Raw genomic sequence first — 25,499 nt, 5'->3', positions numbered from 1 at the left:
TTGACCTTTCTGGCTGAAAACCATTACTTTCCAAAGTCCTTCAGATTCAAAGGCTTAACACCAACAAATAAGACTGAAGAATCCTGCATTGAGTGTCGCAGATACCCAGGGCCCTCCTGCATGGCTGATAGTCGGGGAGGAGCAGCAGCCGCCTTGGTACCATCCTTGGCTCCAGGATTACAGCAGCAACAGTAAGATTAACACAGCCGGTGAGTTGGGGAGACCGATGCAAGACCGGTTTGTGTTAAAGTCAAGGTTGCAAGCAGCAACATTGTATAAAGAGCGCAAGAAGGAAGATTTGTAACGCATGTGATGAAAGGCACGAGGAAAGCTGAATTGCTGATGGATGTTTGAACTAAGAAAAGGAAGACAGAGTGATCCAGCACCGTGACTGTGCTCAATCAAAGGTCTCTGTAAAAGTGTCCAGATAAAAGTGATAAAAAGGAAGTCATCCTGCGACGGTTTTAGCAAAGTCCATCGTACAATTGAAAGTCTTTGATTTTTTACACAGTCCGAGCCCGAACGAGGGAGGCCAATTGAGTTAAAGGCGTCCAAGCCCGAATGAGGGAGATCCGTGGTCCGAGACCAATTGTGAATATTGTGCTAAACTGGGTCCGAACTTGAAAGAGAGAGACCCATGGTGAATAGTGAACCCAAGAACTTGTGAATGTGGAACACCTGGGAAGAAAGGAACTTTAGTGCTTGTTTGTCACGTCAGGCCCTCTGCAATAAAGAGTCTTTGAAGGGAAAGAGGCTTTGGCACAGAAGGCCCTGATACCTATGCTTTGAACTGTGTCCTCGTGGCAGAGAAGCTGAGTGTGTGCATTAGCTCGAACATGCAGCCTTGTCCCGTGCTGAAAACGTGGGGAAGGGAAGCCAACTGCTCGACTATCCTGACATATTCTTTCTTGAACAATTTTATTTTGCATACATTGTTATCCCACACCATTTGTATTAAGAAATGAGGATTGGCAATAGGTTTATTGGTTTAGGCCCTGTGTTTTTATTATTTAATGGTCGTAGCTTGCTCCCCTGCTTAGATTAAGGGTTAGATAGGCGTTCAACCCATTGAAGTTCAATAAATTCCCTTGAGCTGTGATCACGTGCCTGTCTTCACTGTTTGATACCATGCCTTCCCTACACTGCCCAAATAGTATAAACACAAAAATCCTGCATTGGTATCCTTTCGATAGCATATGATGTATGCTACTACTTTTAATTTAAAGTGTGTTTTGTTTCGTGTGAAATCTTTGTTATCCAGTGTCATTTGGAAGCTAAGTACACATATGACACAATATATAATGATTTTTAAAAAAACATATTTACACCAGTAGCAGATTACCAATTAAAAACGGGGCAATTTAAGGTTCCAACAATGTTGGTTTTGTTTTATGTTATTTCTCAATGATGGGTCAATCTTGAAGTTGCTATTTCCAATGTGTGTAGGCTTCAAACAAAAGTTATGGTTACTATCTACCAAAAGTGTTTTTTTTATTTCTTTTTTTCTCCACCCACTGAAGTATGTGTACACAGCAGTTTAGGCTTGAAATTTGGATTTGAATGGAACTTTTCTGTAGTTCCAAGCAGGTACCGGGCATCGCATCAAAATAGATAATGCTGGGAAAGTCCATGGAGTGCCACGACTAAACTCAAATGCTCCAAGCAGACTCCCTTATGCTTGAAATGATCTGGCAGCACAGCTTAGGGCGCTCGGCTCAGATGGATGTAAACTTTGTGCATATGACTGCAAACATCAACATCAATTCTTGTCTGTGAGTCACGTGTGTCAGCCCTTGTTAGTTTGCAACAGAGAAGTATTAGTGTGGGGTCGGAGCGTATACAGAATGGAAGATCGCCATAGTCCTTCAACCTAGTTTCAAATACAACTGGGCATATGCAAATGACGCGACCCGGGACTTCATCTGATTTCCTTCCACTCCCCGTTATTCTCGGTCTACCATGCCCTGGTAGCATTTTATCTTAATTTAGAAGTTACTTGTCTTAGCTTCGCCCCAGCTGACCTCTCTGGTATCATGAGACATAATGTGGCATGCTATAAGTGTTCCATTTTTATACACACCATGGCATTGTTTGTTTTTTATATAGAGCTTTCATCTAAAGTGCTTTACATGGGACATATTTACACACGCTACTATTCTTACCCAACCGGAATGGGAACTCCTTTATCGACCTTGGAAAGATGAAAGGCTGAGCTGGCCTTGCTGGAATTTGAACCTGCGACCTGCAGATCAAGCAACGATCACAGCAACAAGCGTTTAACCCGGGTGGAAAGGGGATGGCATGTTCGATGCTGCAATGTCAGAAACGTCACTGACTTGTGTTGTGCGTGTAAAGGCCCGCAGACGCTGAATACTGTTCAACGTTAAAGGTGATGTCTTCATCTTGTGTTTAAACACTGCACCTCAGTAGGATCGGGCATGCCCCCCGCCCCCCCGGCCCCTCCCTCTCGCCGATTGTTATTTTCATAATCTAAAGGGGAAGAGCGGAGGCCTGGACTTCATACTCCGAAGTCAAACGTGACAACGATGGGATTGAAAACTTTAGTGGCATGAGTTTTTCACTTCGGTCTTCGCACTTCTCCCACGTTGATTGCAAGAGTGCCCTTTGCTTCTGCCTGCTCCCCACGTGCCTTATGCCAGCCGAAGAACATGCGTGCCTCTAGCAGGGCAATAGAAACTGAATGCAAACAAAAATGATTCATACATAAAGTAATTGTGGAACCCACTACCCGGCACAAACCTCCATTAATAGTGACACTAAAGAAGACCACAAGTTAAAATAACAGAAAGGCAGTGCTGTGCGTCAGCTCGTAGGCACCCCATGCAATCACTGAACCCCCTTTAGGATGGCTCATTCTCGCTGGCAAGCTCCGTAATTCCTCCAAATAGTTTCAACTGCCTGGACAGGCGCTATTTCAGATGAACCCCCTTGCCAATCGCTTCACGGAACCCTCTTACTCCCCTCATGGCTCCCCGCCCCTGAGCCCCTACCCATCGCAGCTCCTCTGCCACCCCTGAGCCCTACTTGGAGTTTTATTTTCAAATGCATACATTTAATATTGAATTGTATATACTGTGCACTATGATACTCACATTTAGATATGTACATGCAGTATATTTTGATATATCCACCAAATACTGGAATGCTTTCTCACACACTGCGCGCTGAGATGCATGCATTGTATTCTGAGAGATATATACTGTGTGTCTTGCCTGCAGTATATACTGAAATATATGCCTTACACTGAGATACATACATTGTATATCAAAAAAATATGCATGTACAATGTACTTAGATTCATGCATTACATATATACTAGTATACATAAATTGCCGACTGATATGTGCAGACAGTATATTGTATTGCATACATTATATACTGGAATATATACCCAGTACACTGAGATTCATTCAAAGTATAGTGAGATTTGTATACTATATAGTGAGATGCCTACATTACATATTGAAATGCATACAGAGATTGGCCAAGCTATGTGCATTATTATACAATGATATGTTCATGGTCCATTTTAATCCACTCTACTGCATGAGGAAATGCATATTTGATGCAAGTAATTTCTCATGCTATCTACCACACGTGTATTGCATGTTAAAATATGCACAGTTCTCGGGTAATCTGGCATTTTCTTGGGAAAGGCCCATATATTCAGCCCACCCTGGAAAAGCCCTTCTTAGGGAGATTTATTTTCCATCATCTACTAAGTCTGCTTTTCGCCAGTCGAGCATGCTCGCTTCCTCTTCTGTTTTCCCAAGACCTCTCCTCCCATGTTTGAGTTTGAATACCCAGCAAACACCACCTCTGCAGCATCATGGCAATTTTGGACTGGAAGTTCCCTTCACTGACTCATACCCATTAGCATCCACCTCTTTGCTTCTATTCCCAAATTAAATGATCTATGTCCCAAGGAAAGTGTTGGCTATGAGGTAGCCCCCACGCCCCTTTAGGCAAACAAATATTTCAGTCCAATTTTGCTTTCACATTATGCATACATATATGTATGCAACTATGCCGTTGGTAAGAATGACATATTCACGTGTCCAAGAATATTCTGTATCCAGGGACAGCCTTTTATGTACCTGTGGCCAGTGGGCAAGCCAGGGCATTTAAAATGGCATACATGCATTTTAAGGTCCCTTTCATATGTATGTTCTCCCTTTCACCGCAAATTCAGATTTTCTTTTTCTTTTCAAATTGAACTGTTCTAAAACTAGAGATAATAATGTAGTTGCCACTTGTCCCTATGAAATGCATTTTTGGGTGTATATTTTACTGTACAATCCTGATTGAATTGTGTGTGCTATCCAATTTTTATTAGCTGAATCCTCCTGCTGAGAAAGATATTTTGTGAAACAAAGTGATCATTTTAATAGGCTGCATTATTTAGTGGATCTGTTCTTTCTGTGGCCTTCTTGCTCTGTCATGGTCCGAGATCAAGGCCTGTTTGAGGCTTGCGCTATTAAGAATGCACTTTACTGATCAAGAGAAACTAAACTTGACACACAACTGTGACATTAAATTGGATCAAAGTGAATGTAATGGGTCTATGAATTCTGCTGGGCTCTGTATAAACATACAATGTAGGTGTACCAAAGGTCACATCTTTAGGTTCATAGTAAATAAAACTACATGAGATGTACTGTCCAATATAGCAGAATGTGCTTTTTACCTTTCCTTTATTTACCATAACACGTTTGAATAATAATCATTTTATTCATAAATATGCTAAACCTCTCATAATTTCTATTTAAGTCTGTCTATCATTTCATTGCATAATACTAAAAGACACATTGCCTATATCATGTTTTTCCCTTTTACAGGGCAGCATGAATGCAGAAGCTCCTTTTCATTAGATTTTTGTTTTTGACAAAAAGTCCTGATCTCGTTATGTATAACATTAGTTTACATGAGTAGCTAGAATTGAGTGAGACTACAGTCAGTATCTGTGCTTAGATACAGAAAAGCCTTCTGTGCCTACTGCCTGGTGTCTGACCTGACCTGCCTCTGTCCAGAATTGATATAGAGTAGAAAAATGTAGATGCACCACTACGTTGGCGCATAGCAGAGTGAATGTTGAGATCTACAAGAAGAGTCTGTTTAGAACAGATTTTAGTAAATTCTTTCAATTGTATTCCTTCCTAGACCATCAATGTGATGGTTTTATGCTGCAAGTCACTCTGAATAAATTAATAAGCACACAGTTGCTTCTTGAATTCACGGCGGCAGCTCCATTAGTAAACCTGTTCCCAATTTTACAACATGTCAAAAATAAATATAATTCTCATATCCCTTAATGATATTAAATACACCTTTAAAACATGTACAGATTGGCGTGATCCTAGTACCATAGTAGTGTGCCATTCTCAAATGGATTTACAACGTGCTCGTCAATGCATATCTGTACATTTTTAGAAAATCCTCTCTACATTACTCTTGCCCCTGTGCCAACATGTGTTTCGACCATGCTCTCGGTCTTTGTCAAGGCTGGGCCATTGACCATGTGTGTCCTATACTGTATTTGTACCATCAATAAATATGAACCATTTCCTGCAAAGAATGACAAATGAGTTGATGTTAGAGGGAGTTATATTTGCAAGGAAAGTAGAACATTTAATTGGTAGACTCAATACTACTGGACTAGAAAGCCATGTCCATATTGTGGTCCGCCACGCGTGAATATCAGTGTTTAATAGCTTAGCGAAAAGGTCCCTTCACCTTACGTGCCCCTATGAGCCTGAATATAGAATGAAGTGTTGGTACGCTAGGTCCTCACTGCATCACCACATCGTACCATGCTCCCACACTCCCATTTAATATTGTTAGCTCACCCAAGTGTAGAACTGCATTTATTAGAATATGCTTTTCTAATTACGATCATACTTGTCCTCTCACCTTATATAAGGTAAATTGAGGAATTCCTCTTAGTCGTGTAGGTAAAGTCATTTTTTAAGAATATCTTAATACTTTAAGGAATGGAACCATCCAAGTGTTTTATTTTACTTTCACATATATATTATCTGCAGAGAGACAGGCTTCTAAATTAACCCTCATGGTTAAGAATATGAATTACAATTACAAATGAAGAAGGAATGGTGGGATAACGTGTACACTATGCGGCTATATATATATTTTACAACGCCCTTTGTGAATTCTGTCTTTTTGTTACTTAGTGTTCCGCCTACCTGTATTTGGTGATATTGACTGTGCTGTTTGGTGGAAAATGAGCTAAAACTGACACTACTTGGATCTAAATGCTGGAGCTGTTTTGCACAGGATTGTAGGGCTTTTCACATAGTATGCCTGAATGCTGTTTGAGCCCCGGAGGAGTGGCTACCCAACTGCTACCAGCCGAACATAATTTCAGCCTTTCGTAGGGTTCTGGAGCACAGTTGCACCTGCCGTACACTAACCATTTCTTTGCGATTGTGAGTCTCTACTCTAATACATCTGGCTGTTTACCATCAGGGTGTATATTCTAACCTTTGAAGACCCTTCTCATCACCTGCGCAGTGATGTCACAGGAATGGGCATGAACAAGAAGCTTTCCAGCGTATGAAGGAGCCAATAGGAAGCGAAAAGAATAATGTGCGTGTTTAGGGAGCATAGCATTGAGGATTGAGGAATGAGGTGTCAATAATGTATAAAAAAAATCATGCTCGTTCTTTTTTGTTTTAGACAAACAACATGAAGTGGAAATGCCAACGCAAGCCCAAAAGGAGAAGGAGAAGAAGAAGAGGCCAATGTCTCAGATCAGTGGAGTAAAGAAACTCATGCACAGCTCCAGTTTAACAAATTCAAGCATCCCACGGTTTGGCGTCAAAACGGAACAAGAAGATACTCTGGCCAAGGTAAAAGGAACCATCCACTGTGCCTTCCCCTAATGAGCTCTTTCATTCCAGCAAGGGAAGGCCATGACTCCTCCAGGAATGATGCAAACGAACGCCAGTTGACCTAAGGGTGGTTTCTTGGAGTTTTCCTACTTGTAGGCATATAAAATAAATTGTGACCCGCCTATCACTCGGCTACTGCCATCATTAGAAATGGGGTAAGAGGAAAAAATGCAGGGTACGAAATGAAACGTGGCCAATTCCATAAGCCTCTGAGGGATACCCTAGGCTCACAGTGGTTGCTCCACAGAGAGTACTTTTAACAATACCATTTCAAAACAATAATGACTGTCGTGCGCTAAAGCTAACCAACAATTGCCAACATTAAAGCATCGCCCTCTTTTATAACTCATCCATCGAGGCCTGATATGCTTCTCCTTGAACAAACACCCAAGTCTTTCCCTCGTTCACCACGCGCAGTCTGGCGGGTTGACGCATAGAGGCATCCATTCCTTGTTTAAGCATTTACTTTTTATCCCCTGTAGTTGTTACTTCCAGGGTTGCCCTGCCCCGGACCAGTCATAGAAGACATGTTTTTTTGTGATTCTTTAAATGGCATTCCTTATGCAAGTGAGAGGTCACAAGACAGCTTCTCTTTCCCTTCTAATTACTCAATTGCAATCCCTTCAACTGAGCCGAGTTCATCTGGATGATGGGTTCCCCCAGTGTAGCATAATCAGTTCTTCTGTCTCACTGGACTGCATGTATCCGTTAATGAAGGCTTGCGCCACATCTTTATTTGATTCACCTCAGTTGGTCCCTGAAAGCCTAGAATGCACAGGTTGCCAGGCCTACAGTCACATTCACATTTCTCTGCTTGAGACTAGAGGTAAACCAAAGACTCCACCACACAATCTTGAGACTTCCTGTACTTTTCCTGGACACCATTTGTATCTTTAAATCTGATTTAAACCATGTCCCCTCAACCCACTTGTAAACCTACTGGGTCATCCCTCAAATTTAGTTTCTTGTTAAAGATCCGATTTTAAATCTGGGGACTGGCTTCAAATTGGCGTTGATCTCAAGGTTCTTTTGTTCTTGGATCTTTTGACAAGCTTCTGTAGATATGTTGGGCCTCTAGGCCAAATAGCTTGATGGATATTTCCCAGAGCCACGAGGCATCCTTGACCTTGTAGGTGTTTATGTTCGTTTATCCGTGTGGTCATGGATTCTAACATTTGGTATCAACCTCACTGCTTAATTCTGAAGTTAATGCTACTTCTGCAGAACATATCTGGACCTCCTGCTGTAGAGCACTTATGCATCATCAGTTATGGAGGAACATTTGTAGGGCCTTCAGGGTGCTGGTTGGTAACATTACTAATAGGTAATTGGTAGTGGTGCAAAACACTAGCAGATTTGGACATCACTGATCTTCATTTCGTTCTGTATTTTTCAGTGTTTTGTTTTCTTTGAATTACAGGAGCTGGAAGATGTGAACAGATGGGGCCTTAACACTTTTAAAGTAGCTGAGTTTTCTGGGAACCGACCCTTGACTGTTGTCATGCACACCATATTTCAGGTAAGCAATAGACGAGCACTGCAAGTGTTGTGTATTTTTTTTAGTGTACAGGGAATCACGGGCGCAAACCTCTTAATTTTGCAGGAAATTAAAAAATAAGGGGTCAGAGTCACATTGACGAGTGCCATTTAGTTCTTTCTTATAGCTCACAAAAACCTGGTAAGCTTACCACCAGCAGGTGCCAGGAGCTAGCTTGGACCCCCGAGGCCAATTAGTGATTTCTACAAACATACCGATGAGATAGCAACTCTGTGTGTTCGAGGAACATCATAAGGGAGCGTTAGGACATATTGAGAAGACATTGTGATAAACCATGGAATGTTATAGTTTGTATCTTCAGTGGAAGTTATATTGTGGCGTACTGTGTACTTAGTCCTGGTTCCCCGGAGATAGGTCCTGCTTATGGAGTGATGCTTGATATTTAAGGCTGCAGTCCCCCGTCATGTCTACCCATAAGTGGCTAAAACAAAACTAACTTGAATAGATTTGTCATGTAACCTGCCATCCAAATATCTTACTGTGACTCAGTTTTATCCCTGATGTTACATTGGGCACAGGGCGTGACTGATTATCAGGTCTAGGCAGAATACTTCAGCATTAACACTAGTGCACACATTCTGGAGGTTGGAGGCCCTGCTAACTTTCAAATATTTCTGGAAATGAATTTAGATTCACGTGTGTGATGTGATGTAAGTGGTCTTATATAGCTCCCTACTGCCAATAACGTTGGCTTCGCTGCACGTGACCCTGTAAGAAAATGGGGGCAGAATGTGCTAGTCGGAGAGCAGGAAGGCAGATGCAGAAACTGTGGTGTTGAAAGATGCAGGGCAGAAGTACCCATTACCTGTGTGCCGATATGCAAATCCCTGTCTGTGGTTGGTACGGATTGGGGCAGGTTAGCCAAATGGTCAGTCCCTGAGTTCAGGAGTGCAGAATTGGCAGAATGGTTTTTGACAGACGGTGGATGAGCTCGAAGTCGCTTACGTACAGTGAACCTGGTTGTTCCCCTGCAGGGGTGTGGAAAGTGTAAGGTTGCAAAGGTTTAGTAGTGAGGAGTTACTTGAGGGATGAGAGGGGAGAGTGGAGAGAGGGCAAGGGGTTAGTGTCACTTCCTGGCTCTTGGTTGTTGATTTCTTTGGCTTTCAAGTGTCATGCAGCATACAAATATATTGCCCACAGATAGTAGTGTGAAGACTTTGACAATTGATTGTCTTGTGCACAGTTTTAGCTGGTGCTATTATCTTTCATTTATTTCAAAGGGGTTGGCTGAAAAGCCAAGTTTTGGGATGTTTCCTGAAAGTCAAGTGGTTCACTTACAGGCAGAGATGTTTGGGTTCGGTGTTCCAGAGTTTGTTTTCAGAACTGAAAAAGAGGATTTTCACTGACATGTTTTATTAACGTTAGAGACCAGTGCTAGTGCAGCATTTCTGGAACAAAGTGTTTCAGAGGGAGTGTTGTGTTGAAATGTCTGACGGGTGATGCACAAGGTTCTGAAATGAACCCTTTTTTTGTCAGCGGCCAGTGGAGAATATATAATGCTGGCATGATATGTTCGAATTGCTTCATTTAGTTCTAAGAAGTAGACTTGTTGCTGTGTTTAGAACTCTTTGAAGTTTCCTCTTTAGGTAATCTGGGAGTTCGAGATAGAGTTTGATCGCTGGGTCTAGTTTAGGAAGTATTAGAGAAATTATGGCCATGGCTCTGTGGGTAAATGTTAAGAAAGGTAAAAAGTGGCATAGCATGCACAGCTAGGAGAAACCACTTGTGGCAGTGGTTCTGATAAGTGGATCAAGAGTGAGGATGCTATCGTGTAGATGTTAAAAAAGTAGAGGTGACTGTGGTAGATCCCAGCAGTACTCTGCAGTTAAATGGGCGAGGTTGGGAATTCTAGGGGCCCAAGAAAGTGGCTTCTGTACTACCCATGAGATTGGAAGTAATGCAATATAGCACTGTTATTTTCATAGCAATATCTTCAAGTATTTGTAGGAGGATTTTTTGTCTGTGTGAAAAGCAGCTTTGTTGTCCTGCAGGATGAGTGGATTTTGAGTCTTCATCCGCATTGTTTTTAAGTGTATCCCAGATGAAGCACAGAACCTATTCTGTACTCCATGCTGTGCTTTATCCAGGAGTTGGTTTGTTTCAAAGAAATCACAGATTTTCTATATATGCATTTTAGGCAAGATGCCCAATGAAGGGCTGGTAGAGATGGGGCAATATCTGGCTGTGCTCAGGGGTTTAAGCAGAGGTTTTATGTATGCAGATTTCTAATAGACTGGGACTCCTCTGGTGCTGATGGAGTCATTGAGGAGGGATAGGAAGATGTGCGTTAAGTCTGGCAATTTTATGATAGATTTGCTAAGATTGGTGGGACATTGGATCCTCAATAGATCCTGATAGGGTGCCCAATTCAGGGGTTGCTTGTAGGTGCTCTTTGGATAGAAGGCGGAATAATGAGAGAATGTTGTGTACAGTGTTTGTGGAGTCTTGTTTGCATGGGTGGGTGTGCCATCTTTTATTTTCAAGATAATCCAGAATGCCCAGGCACTTTTGGTTGAAGTGTGCAGCAATCTTGTCACCAGGCTTTTTTCTAGTGGTTGCAGTTGCTTTACAGGCTGTCAGGTTTTTAAATTCTTGGATTATTTTATACATTACCCTTTCACTGTGATGTTCCAAATGTATGCATTTGGGAGTAGCGTGTGTTCTTTGTGTTAACTTCTCCATCCATATAAAGGTGTAACTGTGGATGGAGGGCAAATTTGCTAGTGTGCAGTTTGTTTTTCCTCCAAATTTTTTCATGCTTAAACAATGAGGGCTCTGCAAGTGAGGGGCGGATGTACCTCCCGCCACAATGCGCGTTAATTTGCCCACGGCTCTTGTGGGGCCTATTGGGCCCTCGGAAAGCTGTGGGCCAAGGTGCACTTTTTTCTGGAATTAAATTGTTTGTTTTTCTCTATTTGTATGATATGCTGTGGTGTGATAGAAGCCATGATTTGCTCTCAGGGGCGTGGGAGTTGGGACCATGAGGTGCTTTATAGTATGGGCTTTTCTGTGGTCAGCCCTCACCACCAAAAGTGACAAGAAAAAGGTTGCTGAACTTTCCAAGTGGTCACCCACAAATATTTGCTTGTTGCAGTCGGTGGAGCGGTGCTTCACAGGACACTGCTGATTAAACTCAACAGTTGTAATGGCAGAAGCGATACGCGGCTGCAAGGCCAATCCGTGTTCTTTCTGCATTTGAAGTCCAGCTGTGAAGTGTTTCCACCCAAGCGACAACGATATCCTAATCTGATATATTTTTTTTTTGTTTAAAGTGTTCTGACTTGCGGCATGCAAATCTTTCAGAAACAAAAATAGAGACAGAAGAAAAACAATTCATCATTCAAATATTACCCATTACAAGAGAAAAGGTCATACAATTTATAATTAATATACATAAAATCAAGACATCAGCAATACAAAACAGAATTCATCTTGTAATGGGTTCCATAAAAGCATCTAAAATTCACCTTTACAATTATAAACTCAAATTTTTCAAAAATCGAATCACTTGAAACGTGAATGCAGGCCTTTCTCCACTTATCAAAACTGCCCACCCTTCTTCCCGCGTCAGGGCTCGAAATTGTTCTAAAAACGTATCTAAAACCTAGTTCTAGCTCAGCTCCGCTACACCTACAAATATGAGGAATAGATGTTTTTAACGTTTCCCTAATCTTACTTGATGCCATTGCAACCTGGATCAGTGACTGCTGCCACGGTGCCCTGTTATTTGACTGTCGTTTTTATTCGTTTTCAGGAACGTGATTTATTGAAAACCTTTAAAATTCCAGTGGACACGTTAGTCACCTACTTGATGACCCTGGAAGATCATTACCATGCCGACGTCGCGTATCACAACAATATACACGCTGCAGATGTGGCACAGTCTACGCACGTGCTGCTGTCAACTCCCGCTTTGGAGGTAGGTAAACTTACATGCATGCCACTTCCCGACTCCTTTCTCGCCGCTCTTCTGATCTCCACATCAGGCCTTTTATTTCTCAAAATGGGCCCCAGTTCTGTCGAGGAGAAAGCTTCAGATAGAGTTGGGAATGATCTGCAAAATTCACACCGCCCTGCGAGTTTGCCTAGAAACTTTGAAAAGTTCTCTTTTTTTCTGGCTCGAGGAAATCTTAATAGTGGATCAGTAGGTTCCATGTGCCGGAGGATGCTCCAGGGAGATGAGAATTTTTATTGAGGTATTTGGATGCTGAAATGAGTGTTTAAAAAAAAAAAACTAAAAAGTAATGTTGAAGTACATTTTATGTGATGTTTCACAGATGAAGTGCCAGGGATTAAAACTCATTGTTGAAGTTGCAACTTCTGCTAAAAGAAGCCCCATTTGTTTCACAGCGGTCTCTTTTGCTGAAGGTCTACTTTGCTGTCCGGCACATAACTCTTGGTACACCTTGCTAGCTAAGATGCACGTTTGCTAACGGAGTAACATGGTCTGTAGATACTCCTAACCACGGGCCCAAGAGCTCCAATTACCACGTCCCACATTTGTGCCTTCTCTGCCTGTTACTTCTATGGCTTTGGGGCACTGTGGCGCACCCAATACACAAGTCTTGGGCTGGTGCTGGACCACTGGTTTCCCCTCCCTCATACACTGCCTCTGGGGCCAGTATCACAGAGCGGCTCCACGAATCCCCATCCCCTAGTCTCTACATCTCTTTTGGAGGTTGCAGAATTCTTCTCAATCTCAAGGGGGACATGATCTAATATTGCTGTGCTGTCCATTGCACTCTTACATAATGAAGGGGCCAATTTTTGGGTGATCACGTGTGTTTAAGATCTGGAAAATATGTAGTGCGCTCCAGAGAAAAAGGACCAATCACGTGTGGTTGGTGATGTGAAGGTCAAATATTGCATGCGCAATGTTGAGGCCTCATTTGATTAAGGGCTGTGCCAGATGGCGTTTGGAGTCTGCTCTGGGTGCAGCTGCCCATTGCTGATCGTCTAGAGCATGGACGTGATCAAGCAAAATAACACATTGGAAGTCTGTGTCAAGTAGAGCCTGTGAGTGAAAGTGAAGGTGATTTGAAACCCTTTTAGTGGGCACATAAATAGATGGACAAAGATATTTAATTCCTCCAATCACAATTTAAACAATGAATGTTGTACCATCCTTAGCCAAGTTGAACTTAGTGACAGTTTCTTATATTTAATGTAGATCAATATTTATACCACTTTGGAAATACTGGAATTAGTTACATATTTCTTTATTAAACCCTATCTACATTAACTGATCAATTGTTGACACAGTGTGGGTCTTTCTTAATAACTTCACACCAATTGTACCCCTCTCTAAATGGGAAATGTCAGCTTTATTGTCATTTTTCGAGACAAAGGCTGTTGCCTTAGCATAATCTTCAACGTCTTAGTAGCACATGCACTACATAGTGGCCCACAGTGGCATAGTTCTTTCATGAAGCATTGACCCCGATTGGATGTTAGCCTGAGTCTTTGTGTTCACACATACTTCCAACTGAGGGTCTCACCCTTTTGTACTCCGCCAGTAGGCCTATCCAACAAGTGATGCCATGGTGTTACTTTGAAAGGGTCCCATGACTGCAAGGAAAACAAATGTGCTAGAATATGAAAGAAAGTTACCAAAATAAAAAAAAAAACAAGAAACAAGCCACATTTCAACAAAAATGCTAACTCTACAACAAACGATTTAGAAGAAGCAGCACAGCACTGCTGTCTGCCTCCTTTATCTTTGAGGCATGAGAGGTCCTGTAATACTGGTCATGTATGGCATATTCTCTGCCATTTTAGTGCACGCTGCTGTTGCCTCCAGAGGCATGTGGCATACAAAGAGCAGATGTATAAAAAGATTTTGAGGGGAAAACTGCCGAGGCGTTCTGTTCTCATGTTCTCTGTCTTTATTCTGTCCTTAGGCAGTCTTCACAGACCTGGAGATTCTGGCTGCCATCTTTGCGAGTGCAATACATGATGTAGACCATCCTGGGGTTTCAAACCAGTTTCTGATCAACACAAGTAAGTTGAGCTTCAGTGTTTCTTACAGGACACACGTGTTTCCTTAAAATCCTACAAAGAAAAGCGCGAGGCATGATTGAAAATATGATGCTCTCCTCCTGCAAGTTCTTTCCATCTGCTTCTTTCCATTTCCCTTTCTACAAAATGATCTTGTATGTGGTGAACCAAAACGTGCATGGCTTGAGTACTGCTTTCAGTGTAATCATGTTACGAAGTTTTGCTCAGGTTCGTGTTCCGAGTCTCTCTTCCGTGATTCCACTTTCTCAATTCCCCACATTAGCCTATACGTCTTTGGCTTATTATTCGGAGCTTCATGGGAAAAAATAGTATTCTGCTCTATAAATGATGCCAAAAGTTGTAGCCAGTCAAATTCCCCTTACTTCAATTAACAAAGAGGGTTTGCTGACCAATATCTGTATGGAATAAAGAGTCGCAGCCATTGTCCATTAAGTTGGACTCTTTTATCTGCTGGAATCTAATCTATTTGCCGAGGCACTGCAACAGTAAAGCAGAAGATCCTCCACGCCAGTTTCCTTTCTGAAAAAGAAATTGAAGAGTGACCACCTAACTCGTTGATTGACCATCTATACATTGAGTAACATAAGGTTCTGTGTTATTTTTTCAACAGGAATTTCCCAAAGTACTTGTTTTTTCTGTTCTTTTATTTGGGGGGGTTCCCCAAACCCTGCCTTTAACTATACTAATCCCCCTTACCCGGGTCCCTCCCCACCCATATTGCACCCCCCCCCCCTGTATAATTGTTGAGTGTTTTCTGCAGAATTCTGTCGAAGTACAGTACTTCGGAAGGAATTCCTGTCGAAAAAATTACTGGATACCAAAAATAGGGGGCAGCTAGGTCTTGAATACCCACAATCTTATAAATCAATTTTTCCCAATAATAACGTAACATTTTATAGATAGCATACACATTTCAGATGTCTAACCTTTCTTTCCTGTTAGAGTGATTTAACAACACATTTCGGTTTTATAACAAATCGTTGATTTATACCAGAAGGAATGACCTTGAAATTTTGCAAGATATGCAGTAAACTGTTTTAACTAGACTGTGGTTTCATGGTGGGGAGTTTCATGAGGGGCGCCGGATGTGACCTTCCCCCTACTTGGACAGGTAATCGTAATTGATGTAGGTGCGTGTTGCCAGTTCTCTCCCTGTAGCCTGAAGGGCACCCCAAGGGTCAATCTTGACCCCAGCATTGCTCAACTTGCATATAAAAATGACATTCAGATGCCATTTCGTTTAATTTGGAGTATATTCTTTGGCGGCTGCCTATACGGGGGGATTTGCCTTGAGGCTAGAGGGCTGGGTTGCAGTACACCTTTTAAACGCATTGAATTGCAGTAGATGGAATCCTTGTTCTTCGTTCCTCAAGCTTGCCAGTTTAGCAACAGCATATGGTTAGTCGTGAATCAAGCAACACTGTTGAGCTTTACTTTGGATCCGAAGTCAAAAGTATGAAGCTTATTCAACATTGGTTTTCATCATCCTGTTTTCATTTGTAACACATTAACAGACAAGAAAGCATTAGTTCCCGTAGGGCATCTGCAGATGGTCTTTCTAGGGTTCCTAGTCCTTGCATTCAATTCCTACCATCTATATACCATTCCATCTAAAAAAAAATGCACCGAAAAAAATGGCATCAAATGCATTTTTTGACAACTTTTTTTTTTTAATGGGTGCTCCCCCTCAGCCCCACTTTTTTTTAACCTTTAAAACCCATTATAATAAAACGAAACCCTTTACCTTTTAAAAAAAAATGCATTAGATGCTTTTTTTCGATGCAATTTTGTCGATTGTAAGGCATTCGATGTATTGCATTCGATGCAGTAGCCAGATGCCTCCTTCTAGCATTAGTAATCTCATGCCTTCTCATTGGTAATGGTATTGTGAGTGACCTTCCACAAGACTGTAATTCGTACCACCGTGCAGCTGTCCGTGGTTGATCCAGCATTGGTGACTTTGTTGCCACCCTGCGTAAGCTAGTTCCCTTTTTTATGATTTACTGCCTAGCCATGAATCCCACTATGATATTTGAGGAGGAACTATGGGCCCCACCCCCATACTCCCCTTATATTTGTAATAATCGTAACCCCTCCCTCCTCCCCCCCCAACATATATTGCTGGGAAAAGTGCCCCTCGAATTTCGGCATTTTTGCATTCGGCATTTTGGTTATTTCTGTGCTCCCATGAATGCATTCCCCCCCCTTCCCCACCACAAAGAACCCCACTAGGGAACGTTGCAATGCGACTTCCATCACGCAAAATAATCCACTGTCGAGTGTCCCTGCACCAACACGCAAAATATCCTGTAGCATGTTCCACGAGCACACAAAGGAACCTTGGCAACAAGGCATTATCACCCATGGTTCTTTCTGAAGTTGCAAACAAAGGAACCTGTTCAGCAGGGCTTTTGCTTTGCTGGCAGAGGACACAATCTCACCACATATGAAAATGAAAAAAATAATATGGTAATCAAGCAGTGTGGAGGCTCGATTCTTGGGGGGGGGGGATAAAGCACATTTTTATGTGGGCCGTAAATTGTTCAACACTTTAGCTATGGACTAAACTTGACACTACAGGAGAAGGGTACGGAAATCCATCAATGACAGAAAGACAATCCGGAGGGAAGGCAGGAGGCAGGGTTGCTTTTCCTGCAGCATCCTCGGTACACGGAGCAAGTGAGATGATAGCTAGTGATCACTCCTACAGGCTAGTCTGAATTGCCAGCACGTGTGTGTCTGCCATCTAAAAGGCACCTCAAGGTCCCACATATCATGGGGCACACACGGTACCACATCGATCAATACATGAAAAACCATGTATGACCTCTAATAGAGCCTGGTATAAAGAACCTGAGAGTTAAGGGAACAGGAGGTCGTGCCTAGTGGCTTCATTGCCTCGTCTTGGGATATTCATTCACCGGATCTACTCCGTTTTCCATCATTAGCACCTCATATGTACTCTTTATACCATTTCATCCAATATCAAAACATGCAAACTTTAAACCTTTTCTTCCCTTTAAGCTGTTAACGTCATGCTGGGTACTGAACTGCATGTACCAGCATGCATCTTATAATTTTTGTACATCGTTTTTAGATTTGGCCTCTGTTATTGGACTTAATTTTTCTGAAGGGATCGAATGTTAAAGTTTCTAGTCTTAAAAAGTGAACTGCTTATCCCAGCATCCATCAATTCTCTCATCTTTATTATTCACAGCCTTCAGTATGGATGACGCCAACCCTTTCCCGCCTTCCACTCCTCAGTTTGACTCTTGTCATTAGTTCATGTTTCCACGATGTGCTCATGACTCGCTTTCTCTTTACTCTGTGTTGGAGTATTTGTGTGAAATCCCTCAGGAATCTAGTGCCTCACTGGTTTCTCTACTCCCTTTTCCCCTTTGAATACAGACTCACTGTGATCTTTTCGTGGTGAACTTCGCACACTGAGTACTGCTACTTTTAACTGAGGCCAGGCAAGCCACCAAAAATATGACCAACAAATTTGCTTGGGTCACTGTTGATAAATGTTTGATGCCCCGCGAATACTTGCAGGACGTTTTTGGGTGGTCGAGCAAGTCATCTCATGAATGACCCAAACGCCCCCATTGCTCTCTATAGCATCCACCCTCCTCCCCCCCCAACAGTACACCAATTAGACCGCAGCTTGTATTACTGCTCTACGGTTAAAATATGCCAGCCCAAACGCTGTCTACCCACACTCTGTACGGCGCTCTGCTGCTCTTGAGCTAGGGCCGCACTTTAAACAATAAAATAAATAAATAATAAATCCGTGAAAATGATTTATTTTCTGTTCCCGGCGAACGTTCTGGAAATAAAATGAAGGTGCATCGGCCACACTAGCCTGCACTTATCCAAATCAACCTGCACCAGAGTTTGAAACTTTGCAGGACCTCCTTCCACATTACGTTCAGGGGGTTTGTGTTGTCCTTGCATTCGTTTGTTCAGCATTACTTTCAAGCTGCAATTCTCTGCCTTTTCCAACTGGGGGGCTCCATTATCTCCTTCAGCCGGTCAGCACGGACAGGTGGTCTCTTTGCGATCAGGCCTCGGGCCTGCGCCATCTTTTCGTCACCTGGCCAACCTCCACCTTGATCTGTAGATGCGCACCCTGTTCTCTGCTGTGCATTGTTTCTGTGAAGGCCTGTGGTTCTGCAGACTGTGACGTGGTGATCAGCATAGAACATAGATTCAGGTTTTTGTTGGCACAACTTCCATGGAAGAGGGTACTCTCCAAAACAGACTTTACTGTCTTTTGCAGACGCTACACATATATTTCTCATCAAAACTCGTCTTCACTTAGGCACGTCATGATCATATGAATATTTCATTACTCCTCTTTTTCACATCGCTTTCTGAGCATGACTTTTCCTTTTTGCAAGCACTCTGCATAGCAGGTGTTACTATTGGTCAAATAAAGGATGCTTATTTTTCAATGCCAACAGGATGAATCAGACCGGAGTTGATTTAAACCTTCAGGTTGTCCACAGATCTCCACAACAAGTGCTATAAATACTGAGCAATTTGATCAACCAGATCTATTAACAGTCTGTCATTTTTAATTGGATAATTATTAGTATTGACGATAAAAAAACACATATTTGCTCAATGTTTGGACAATTTGAAACCAGGTGGCATGTTTAGGGTATAAATGCCCTTTTCTTTGCACACCAGAACAATCTGGGCTCTCAAGCACCGGAAAGATTACTGCAAACCAATCAGTTTGGTATTCTTGGATACACCAAAGCTTTATGGAACATTCTTTACCTGTTTAAAGAACCTTCGGGAATAAAAGACACATACAACTGTAATAGGTTTACAAGGCAAAAGCCATCAAGGAAGTTTTTTCTTATTTTTAGAAGAGTACATTTGTGCTCTCAAACACTGGATGAGACGATTTCTTTTTTAAATTGACGGTGTTCTTCTAAAGATTTAAAGAGAACATTTGTTAGAACCTAGTGGAATTATTTATAAAAATTCATTATTTAGGTCTCTTCAGATTCAAGTGCCTCCAGCACTGCTAAAGGTCATGTGAACTATATGATGTGCGAACTCTGGTTCTCCTGTGGCGTGTGTGCTTTATCCGACATTCATTCAGTGCATGTTGCAAGTAATTGCCACTTAATATGCATCGTGTGTTGGAGGTGACTAACGTGATGCTCGCTCTGATTTGAACGTTTCAAGCCCTTTCTGGGTGAGTGCTATCTGTGCTCTTCAGGGGCCTGTCCTACAGCTTGAGGCTGAGCCCTAGAGGGAATAATACGCGATGAGCCACCGGCATGACAAAGGGAACACACTAGACATGGCATTGTTAAAAGGTCTGCAAGAATGAGTCATGTTATCACATGAAATGCCATCCCCCCACGGTGACCGCAGAGCATAAACATCACCTGATCCTATGGTCACAATCATGATTGGTCACAATGTGAAGCCCTTCAATTCTGTAAGTGGCACAAGCTGCTCAAGCCCAGAAATGTGGTGAAGGCTGATGGGATGGGTTGTGTCGTAACCGAGGGGATTTCTAGGGCGTGAATAATTGTCCGCCTTGTGTTGCTACATATTCACTTGCTGCTGATGTTGCATGCATGTACACCGGGGAAGGATCCTGGTCACTGTGATGACACTCGGATAGGAAGTATGCTGTGTTGGGGATGTCTGGTTCCTTCTGTGGAGATCCGCAGGTTGTCATTGGGCAGTGCTGCATCAATGTCATGACGGCTATGTGCATGTGTGTCAAGGTTGACTAATGTGGCCTCCATGTGTGGATGTAAGGGTGGTCGAATGTGACCTAATTTGTGGAGTGCACGTTTGTCATGCACAATGGTCCACAATGATGCTTGAACTTTATGTATTTGGAACTATTGCCAGGGGTAAATTCATAGGAAGGAGAGCACCCTTGCTGGACGAGACTTGACTTGCTAATATAGCAAGTCAATAATGGGGGCCTGTGGTCCGATAGAGACCATATGCAAACCAACAAGTCCTAAAGTGTTGAGTACGGGAAAGAAAAGTATCATTCACTTTTTGACTGATAGGACTTCAATGTTTTATATTGCAATTATGATGTACATGTACATCCTAAGAATAGTGATTTTGGAATGACCAATAAGTACTTATATACTGACAAGGAATTGTGGAGTTCTTGGATCCAATGGCTATTCAAAAGTAGCGAATGTGTGTCTACAGTAAGGATTAGGACATGCTGGTGCATTACCGTCATATAACCATATATTAAAAAATATAACCTTAAAAGGCATGCATTTATTTCTTCACAGAAAAATCCTATTTCTTGATCCATAATGACTTCATTTGAAAATATCAAACATTAAAAACATATATACTTTGGCCGAGCCATCCTTCACACCAGGAATCCATGCCAGCCTCAGCCAATTTTAAGCATTCCATATCTCAATGGGGCTTTACCTTTGCCTATCAGTATAACTAGAGTTCCACAAGGAGTCTGGGTTTTAATCTCCAGTTTTCCCATGGTGTAATAACCACACATGATTCCCTCCACCACGGCTTGCATATTGCATATAAGATGCTTATATCTATGCCCCACGTGCAGCCATAAGGTTAAGGAAGGGATTTTGCCTTTACCAATTAGTACAGATATAATTCTGATAATTATTACGACTTGTGTACGTGGAGAGACATTTCAGAATTGACTCTTATCCATTTCATGCAAGCTGAAGGAAGACCAGAATGGTGTTTACTGTATGCAGCAAGGTACAAACACATCGATATATAGTTACATTGATTAGTGTAAGGTGTTTTCGTTATTTTGAGAAATGTACCTTGCCTTTAAAATTGTTCACTGAGCCAGCAACCCCTAATCTAACACCCCCTGCCACAACAATCCCACCCCGCAATTCTTGGAGAATAAACAGGCTGCATCTGTTCTTAATATGACTTTATTTAAAATAGTAAATCTAAACCAAAGGTGGTTCTTTAACTTTAGGCCAGTGAAGTCACCCACAATATTATAATATTATACAATCGCACGCAGCTGGAAGTTCACCTGCCTGCTTCTTCTTGCTACTTGTCTGTGCACACAAACATCCATTCATAACAAAATAATGTATATGTATATTTTCTAGACAACAATAGACCCTATACGTTAACCTATTGCCTCTTGTAGGCTTCCCATATCCTAGATATTTTCAGGGATGATAGACATTTCACTATACTTTTGATTTTCTCCAACATCGACAAGTGTTGGCCTCAGAGAAAAATGTTCAAATGAAAATTTTGCTGGAGTTTCTCTTGCTCCATTGCCAGGTATTGGTGCCAGAGAAATTCCACATCCTATACATCACAACCAGTGGAAACTTTCTCATTTATATTGCAATGCACTATGTCATTAATTCTATTGTCTTCTATTGTAGGCATGTATGTGAAATACAAATTGTGATTGGTTGTACTAGGAATTTATAGGCCTGGGATTAGGAAAATGTTCTTTCATTTTTGGAGATGTCAAAATCTAGGTTACATTAAAAGTCGCACAAACATGAAATTATATTTGTCTGAAAGGATATAAACTAAAACCCAATCCTACTTGACATTCACATACCAGTTAATACATGGTCCTTTCTTTTCTGCATAACATTATTAGAAAGGTGGCAGTGTTCATTTAAATTTGTATCATTCTCTTGTGAATGGAATGGATGAGCCAATATTCCTCTCATCTCACTAGAATGGTTTGGCTATAGTCCAATTCTTTTCTTGGTATAGAACACTGGCTTCTAGAGGTCAAAAGATTAATCCTTTTTAAACTATAAAATGGTTTTACACATGCACACTGTTCATCTTTTAAACTACACTTGTGGTAACAGTGTTTAATTTAATTGGCTACTGACAAAAAAACATGCAATTACCGCTGATAATGCTATGGCGTTATTTGCTTTGACTATTATGAGCGAACAATGTAAATTTCAGACAGCACATGCCATGGAATTCTATTTTAAATCACTTCCCCCACTGGCCTCCCTTACTGCCTAACCCCATTCAGTGGTGCAGCTGGTGATGGATTTCTGAGGACATATATCTAATTGCACTGTGCTTTTTCTACCCAATTATGGGTATGCCTTTTAAAGCACAGGAATAGTATGACTTCTCCCAGTCAGCTTTACCTCCCGGCTTCTGCTTTCAGTTTTCAAAATCATTCTCAGGGAATCTGGTTCTATTTAGACAGTTCTACATCAGGCTTCCTCTGGACACGGTCATTTTAGGGGGCGTTCCCATTATCTCCAAGCTATTATCCAACTTCAGCACTTATCAAATTGATTTTTCTCATTGATTCCTTTCTGATGCTGACACTCCCAGCAATACACTCACTCTATTTGGATAGGTTGAAAATATGAAATATTTAGCCAGGTGACAAGAGGAGGTTCTGGTCAGATTTTGAGCTTTTGTTAAGAGCATCTCCTTTTAGTGAAATATAGATTTTGAAAACTACCTAATAATCCTGCATATGAAGACACGTTAAATGCCCAGTAGCATGCATTGGAACAAGGTATTAAAATATGTAAATGTATTAATATTGATATATTTCTTAGATCATGTTTAGAGTTAAACTGTTGGGTATGTTCCAGGGAATCAAAATTGGTCTTCGCTTTCTCAAACAACCAAACTGTTAACTTGTTATGCCATTTTTTTAAAAATGACATTATGTGCAGATTTAAATAAACATTTCTGTACATGGGAAGCTGGTTTCAGCCACCCATTCACTCAATGCTGTTATTTTCCAAGCTATGTAAAAACAAACCTAAGCAGATGACACTTTAATGCTGAGTCATATCAAAAAGTCAAAATCTGGCTGTCACATAGCCCTTTGATGTATTGTTCTTTGACAATCAGGCAACACTACATGTGACCATCACCCAGCCATAAAGTGGAGGGAGACCATGAACAACAAAATCTTTGTATGCCATAGGGTCTGTTCCTCTTTATTTTCTTGTGTTTTTTAAAATTTAAGATAAGGCCATATTCTGAATGCACATCTGGGTGTTCACTTCAGCCTTAATGGATTTTATCAGCTAATGGGAGATATGTATTTGGCAGATGGCACACCTGTGGTCATGATAGCTACTTTTTGCCTTGGTAAGCAAGCCTAAGAACCATATATTCCTATAAAGATCCACACTAAGATTATGGTTCTAAAGCAACATGTGCTTGGGTACAATGGCAATGCTTTGTAAGGCAAGACAGTTGAGCACATGCATTATTTTATACCTATGAAAGTTCTTTTTGACCGTTCTTGTGCTTTTAAAGGCATGCAGAATTTACTGGACCGGTTCATTGAAATACATTCTATGAGATAGTATTTACATAAACTAAATGACAGTGTGCATGGCTGTAGAAAGAAACTCTGGTTAGACATGTCCCCAGTAAACTGCACATTACAGAGATGAAAACCAATGTACACATCCATTATGGAGGTTCTATGAACAGGGTTAGACTTCTCTAAATATACAACATACATTTTCCATTATTCTGGTGCAACAGGTTTTGAAAAATAAACCTGCCTCCTCGTAACATCTGCCTCCCTGTAACTTTAGGTTGGTTTTTACATGATAGAAGTTTTTACATGATACACAGTGTTTGGTTAAATAAACTGAGCTCATTTTACATAAAATATTCCCTACATTAGCCATTGTTTTTGAGGAGAAGTTCCATCAGGGGCCACCCATAAGCAAAGTGGCACTCTCAAATAGTGTGTGCATTTGAGCAGATAATGTGTTTGGGTCAATATGAGGCCATTTTGGCCAGTAAGAATAAGAGATCCATGACATGCAATCATTTTAAAGGCCCTTAACAAAGAGCACCTTTGTCATACGTGCTTTGCGAAGCACCTTGAAATAGATGCAAAGAAACAGGAACAAGTGGTGTTCATAGGATAGTCGGGTTTAGTCTCCGAGTCCCATATATATTAGGGGTTTGACATTGATATGATATGATAAGGCATTTGTAATGCGCATATACACACGTTTTCCAAGGCTCGAAGAGGGAAGGGAAGGGGAAACAGAGGGAGGACAGACAACAATCCTACAAGGCCAGGTGTCATTCAGATCACGCAAGTGCATGGGAAGGGGGAAAGTGCAGGGGGAAGGGGAAGGGACAGTGCAGTACATAGAATAATGGAATAAATAACAATGAGTAAAAGTGCAGCCAGCAGGTGGCAAGTGCAGGGGTGAAGGGTAAGTGCAGGCATCAGGTGTCAACTGCTGGTAGTGGGCCTGCTCATTAAATCTGCTTCCCAGATGAGTGAATCATTTCAATCTGTGACTGCTCTTGCGCAAATCTTTTCACCTGGACCAGGACAAAATGAAAACAGGGAATGGTTGCCTACCAGAAGAAACATGCTGACAACAGGAGCATCAAACCCAATATCGGCTCAATGCAAAGTGTGTTGCTTGAAAGTAGGATGTGATGCCCTCTTCGTGTGTGATGTTTACTTTATGGAGTGCAAAAAGTTCTTTATGCAAAGCTTAAGAACCAAAACGGAGTGGTTTTAAACAGGACTTCAGAATGAGTGATGCAGAGTTGGTGATAGTAGAGTTATTACACTGCAATCACAGGGGCACTGACCTGACCCAACATTGCAAAATATAGCACTAAATAGTTGGCAGCATATTGGCTGTTTTCATAAACAGGTCGTTTTCTCTTTGGATAAATGAAATGCATTGAATTTGCACGTATTTGGACGTATTGCGCCAATTTGGATTCAGATAATAAGAAATGGACCTGTTTTCTTAATTCCCTATGATATAAAGAGCAAACATGGCTGTTGTTTTTTTGCAGACGTAAACAGCAGCTGAAATTGCCTCGTGTCATTAAGCGAGGGTTGTATTTAGAGGGTTTGGTGAAGTATTCTCCCCGAATAATGATGGAAAAATAGTGTAGCAATCCCATGCATTTTAAAACGGGAGACTGCTTTGATATTGAGGGCCTGATTCACAGAACGTGTTCCAATG

The 25,499-nt window shown here is 41.5% G+C and overlaps 1 protein-coding gene across 4 annotated transcripts in view; it reads left to right on the top strand.

Annotated features, from left to right (window-relative positions):
- PDE4D (phosphodiesterase 4D) overlaps window positions 1–25,499 on the top strand; it is a 1,909,329-nt gene that overhangs the window by 1,865,730 nt on the left and 18,100 nt on the right. For all 4 annotated transcript variants that reach the window (XM_069627324.1, XM_069627322.1, XM_069627323.1 and 1 more), the window contains 4 exons: window positions 6,715–6,887; window positions 8,350–8,448; window positions 12,242–12,406; window positions 14,388–14,487. In XM_069627324.1, the coding sequence (XP_069483425.1) occupies window positions 6,715–6,887; window positions 8,350–8,448; window positions 12,242–12,406; window positions 14,388–14,487 (537 nt within the window). The remainder of the gene's footprint in view (window positions 1–6,714; window positions 6,888–8,349; window positions 8,449–12,241; window positions 12,407–14,387; window positions 14,488–25,499) is intronic.

The sequence above is a fragment of the Ambystoma mexicanum genome, chromosome 6p (assembly GCF_040938575.1).
Source record: "Ambystoma mexicanum isolate Mex_15411 chromosome 6p, UKY_AmexF1_1, whole genome shotgun sequence".
NCBI lineage: Eukaryota > Metazoa > Chordata > Amphibia > Caudata > Ambystomatidae > Ambystoma > Ambystoma mexicanum.
Note: the sequence above shows the minus strand (reverse complement) of the source record. Positions and strands in the feature narration are given on the sequence as shown.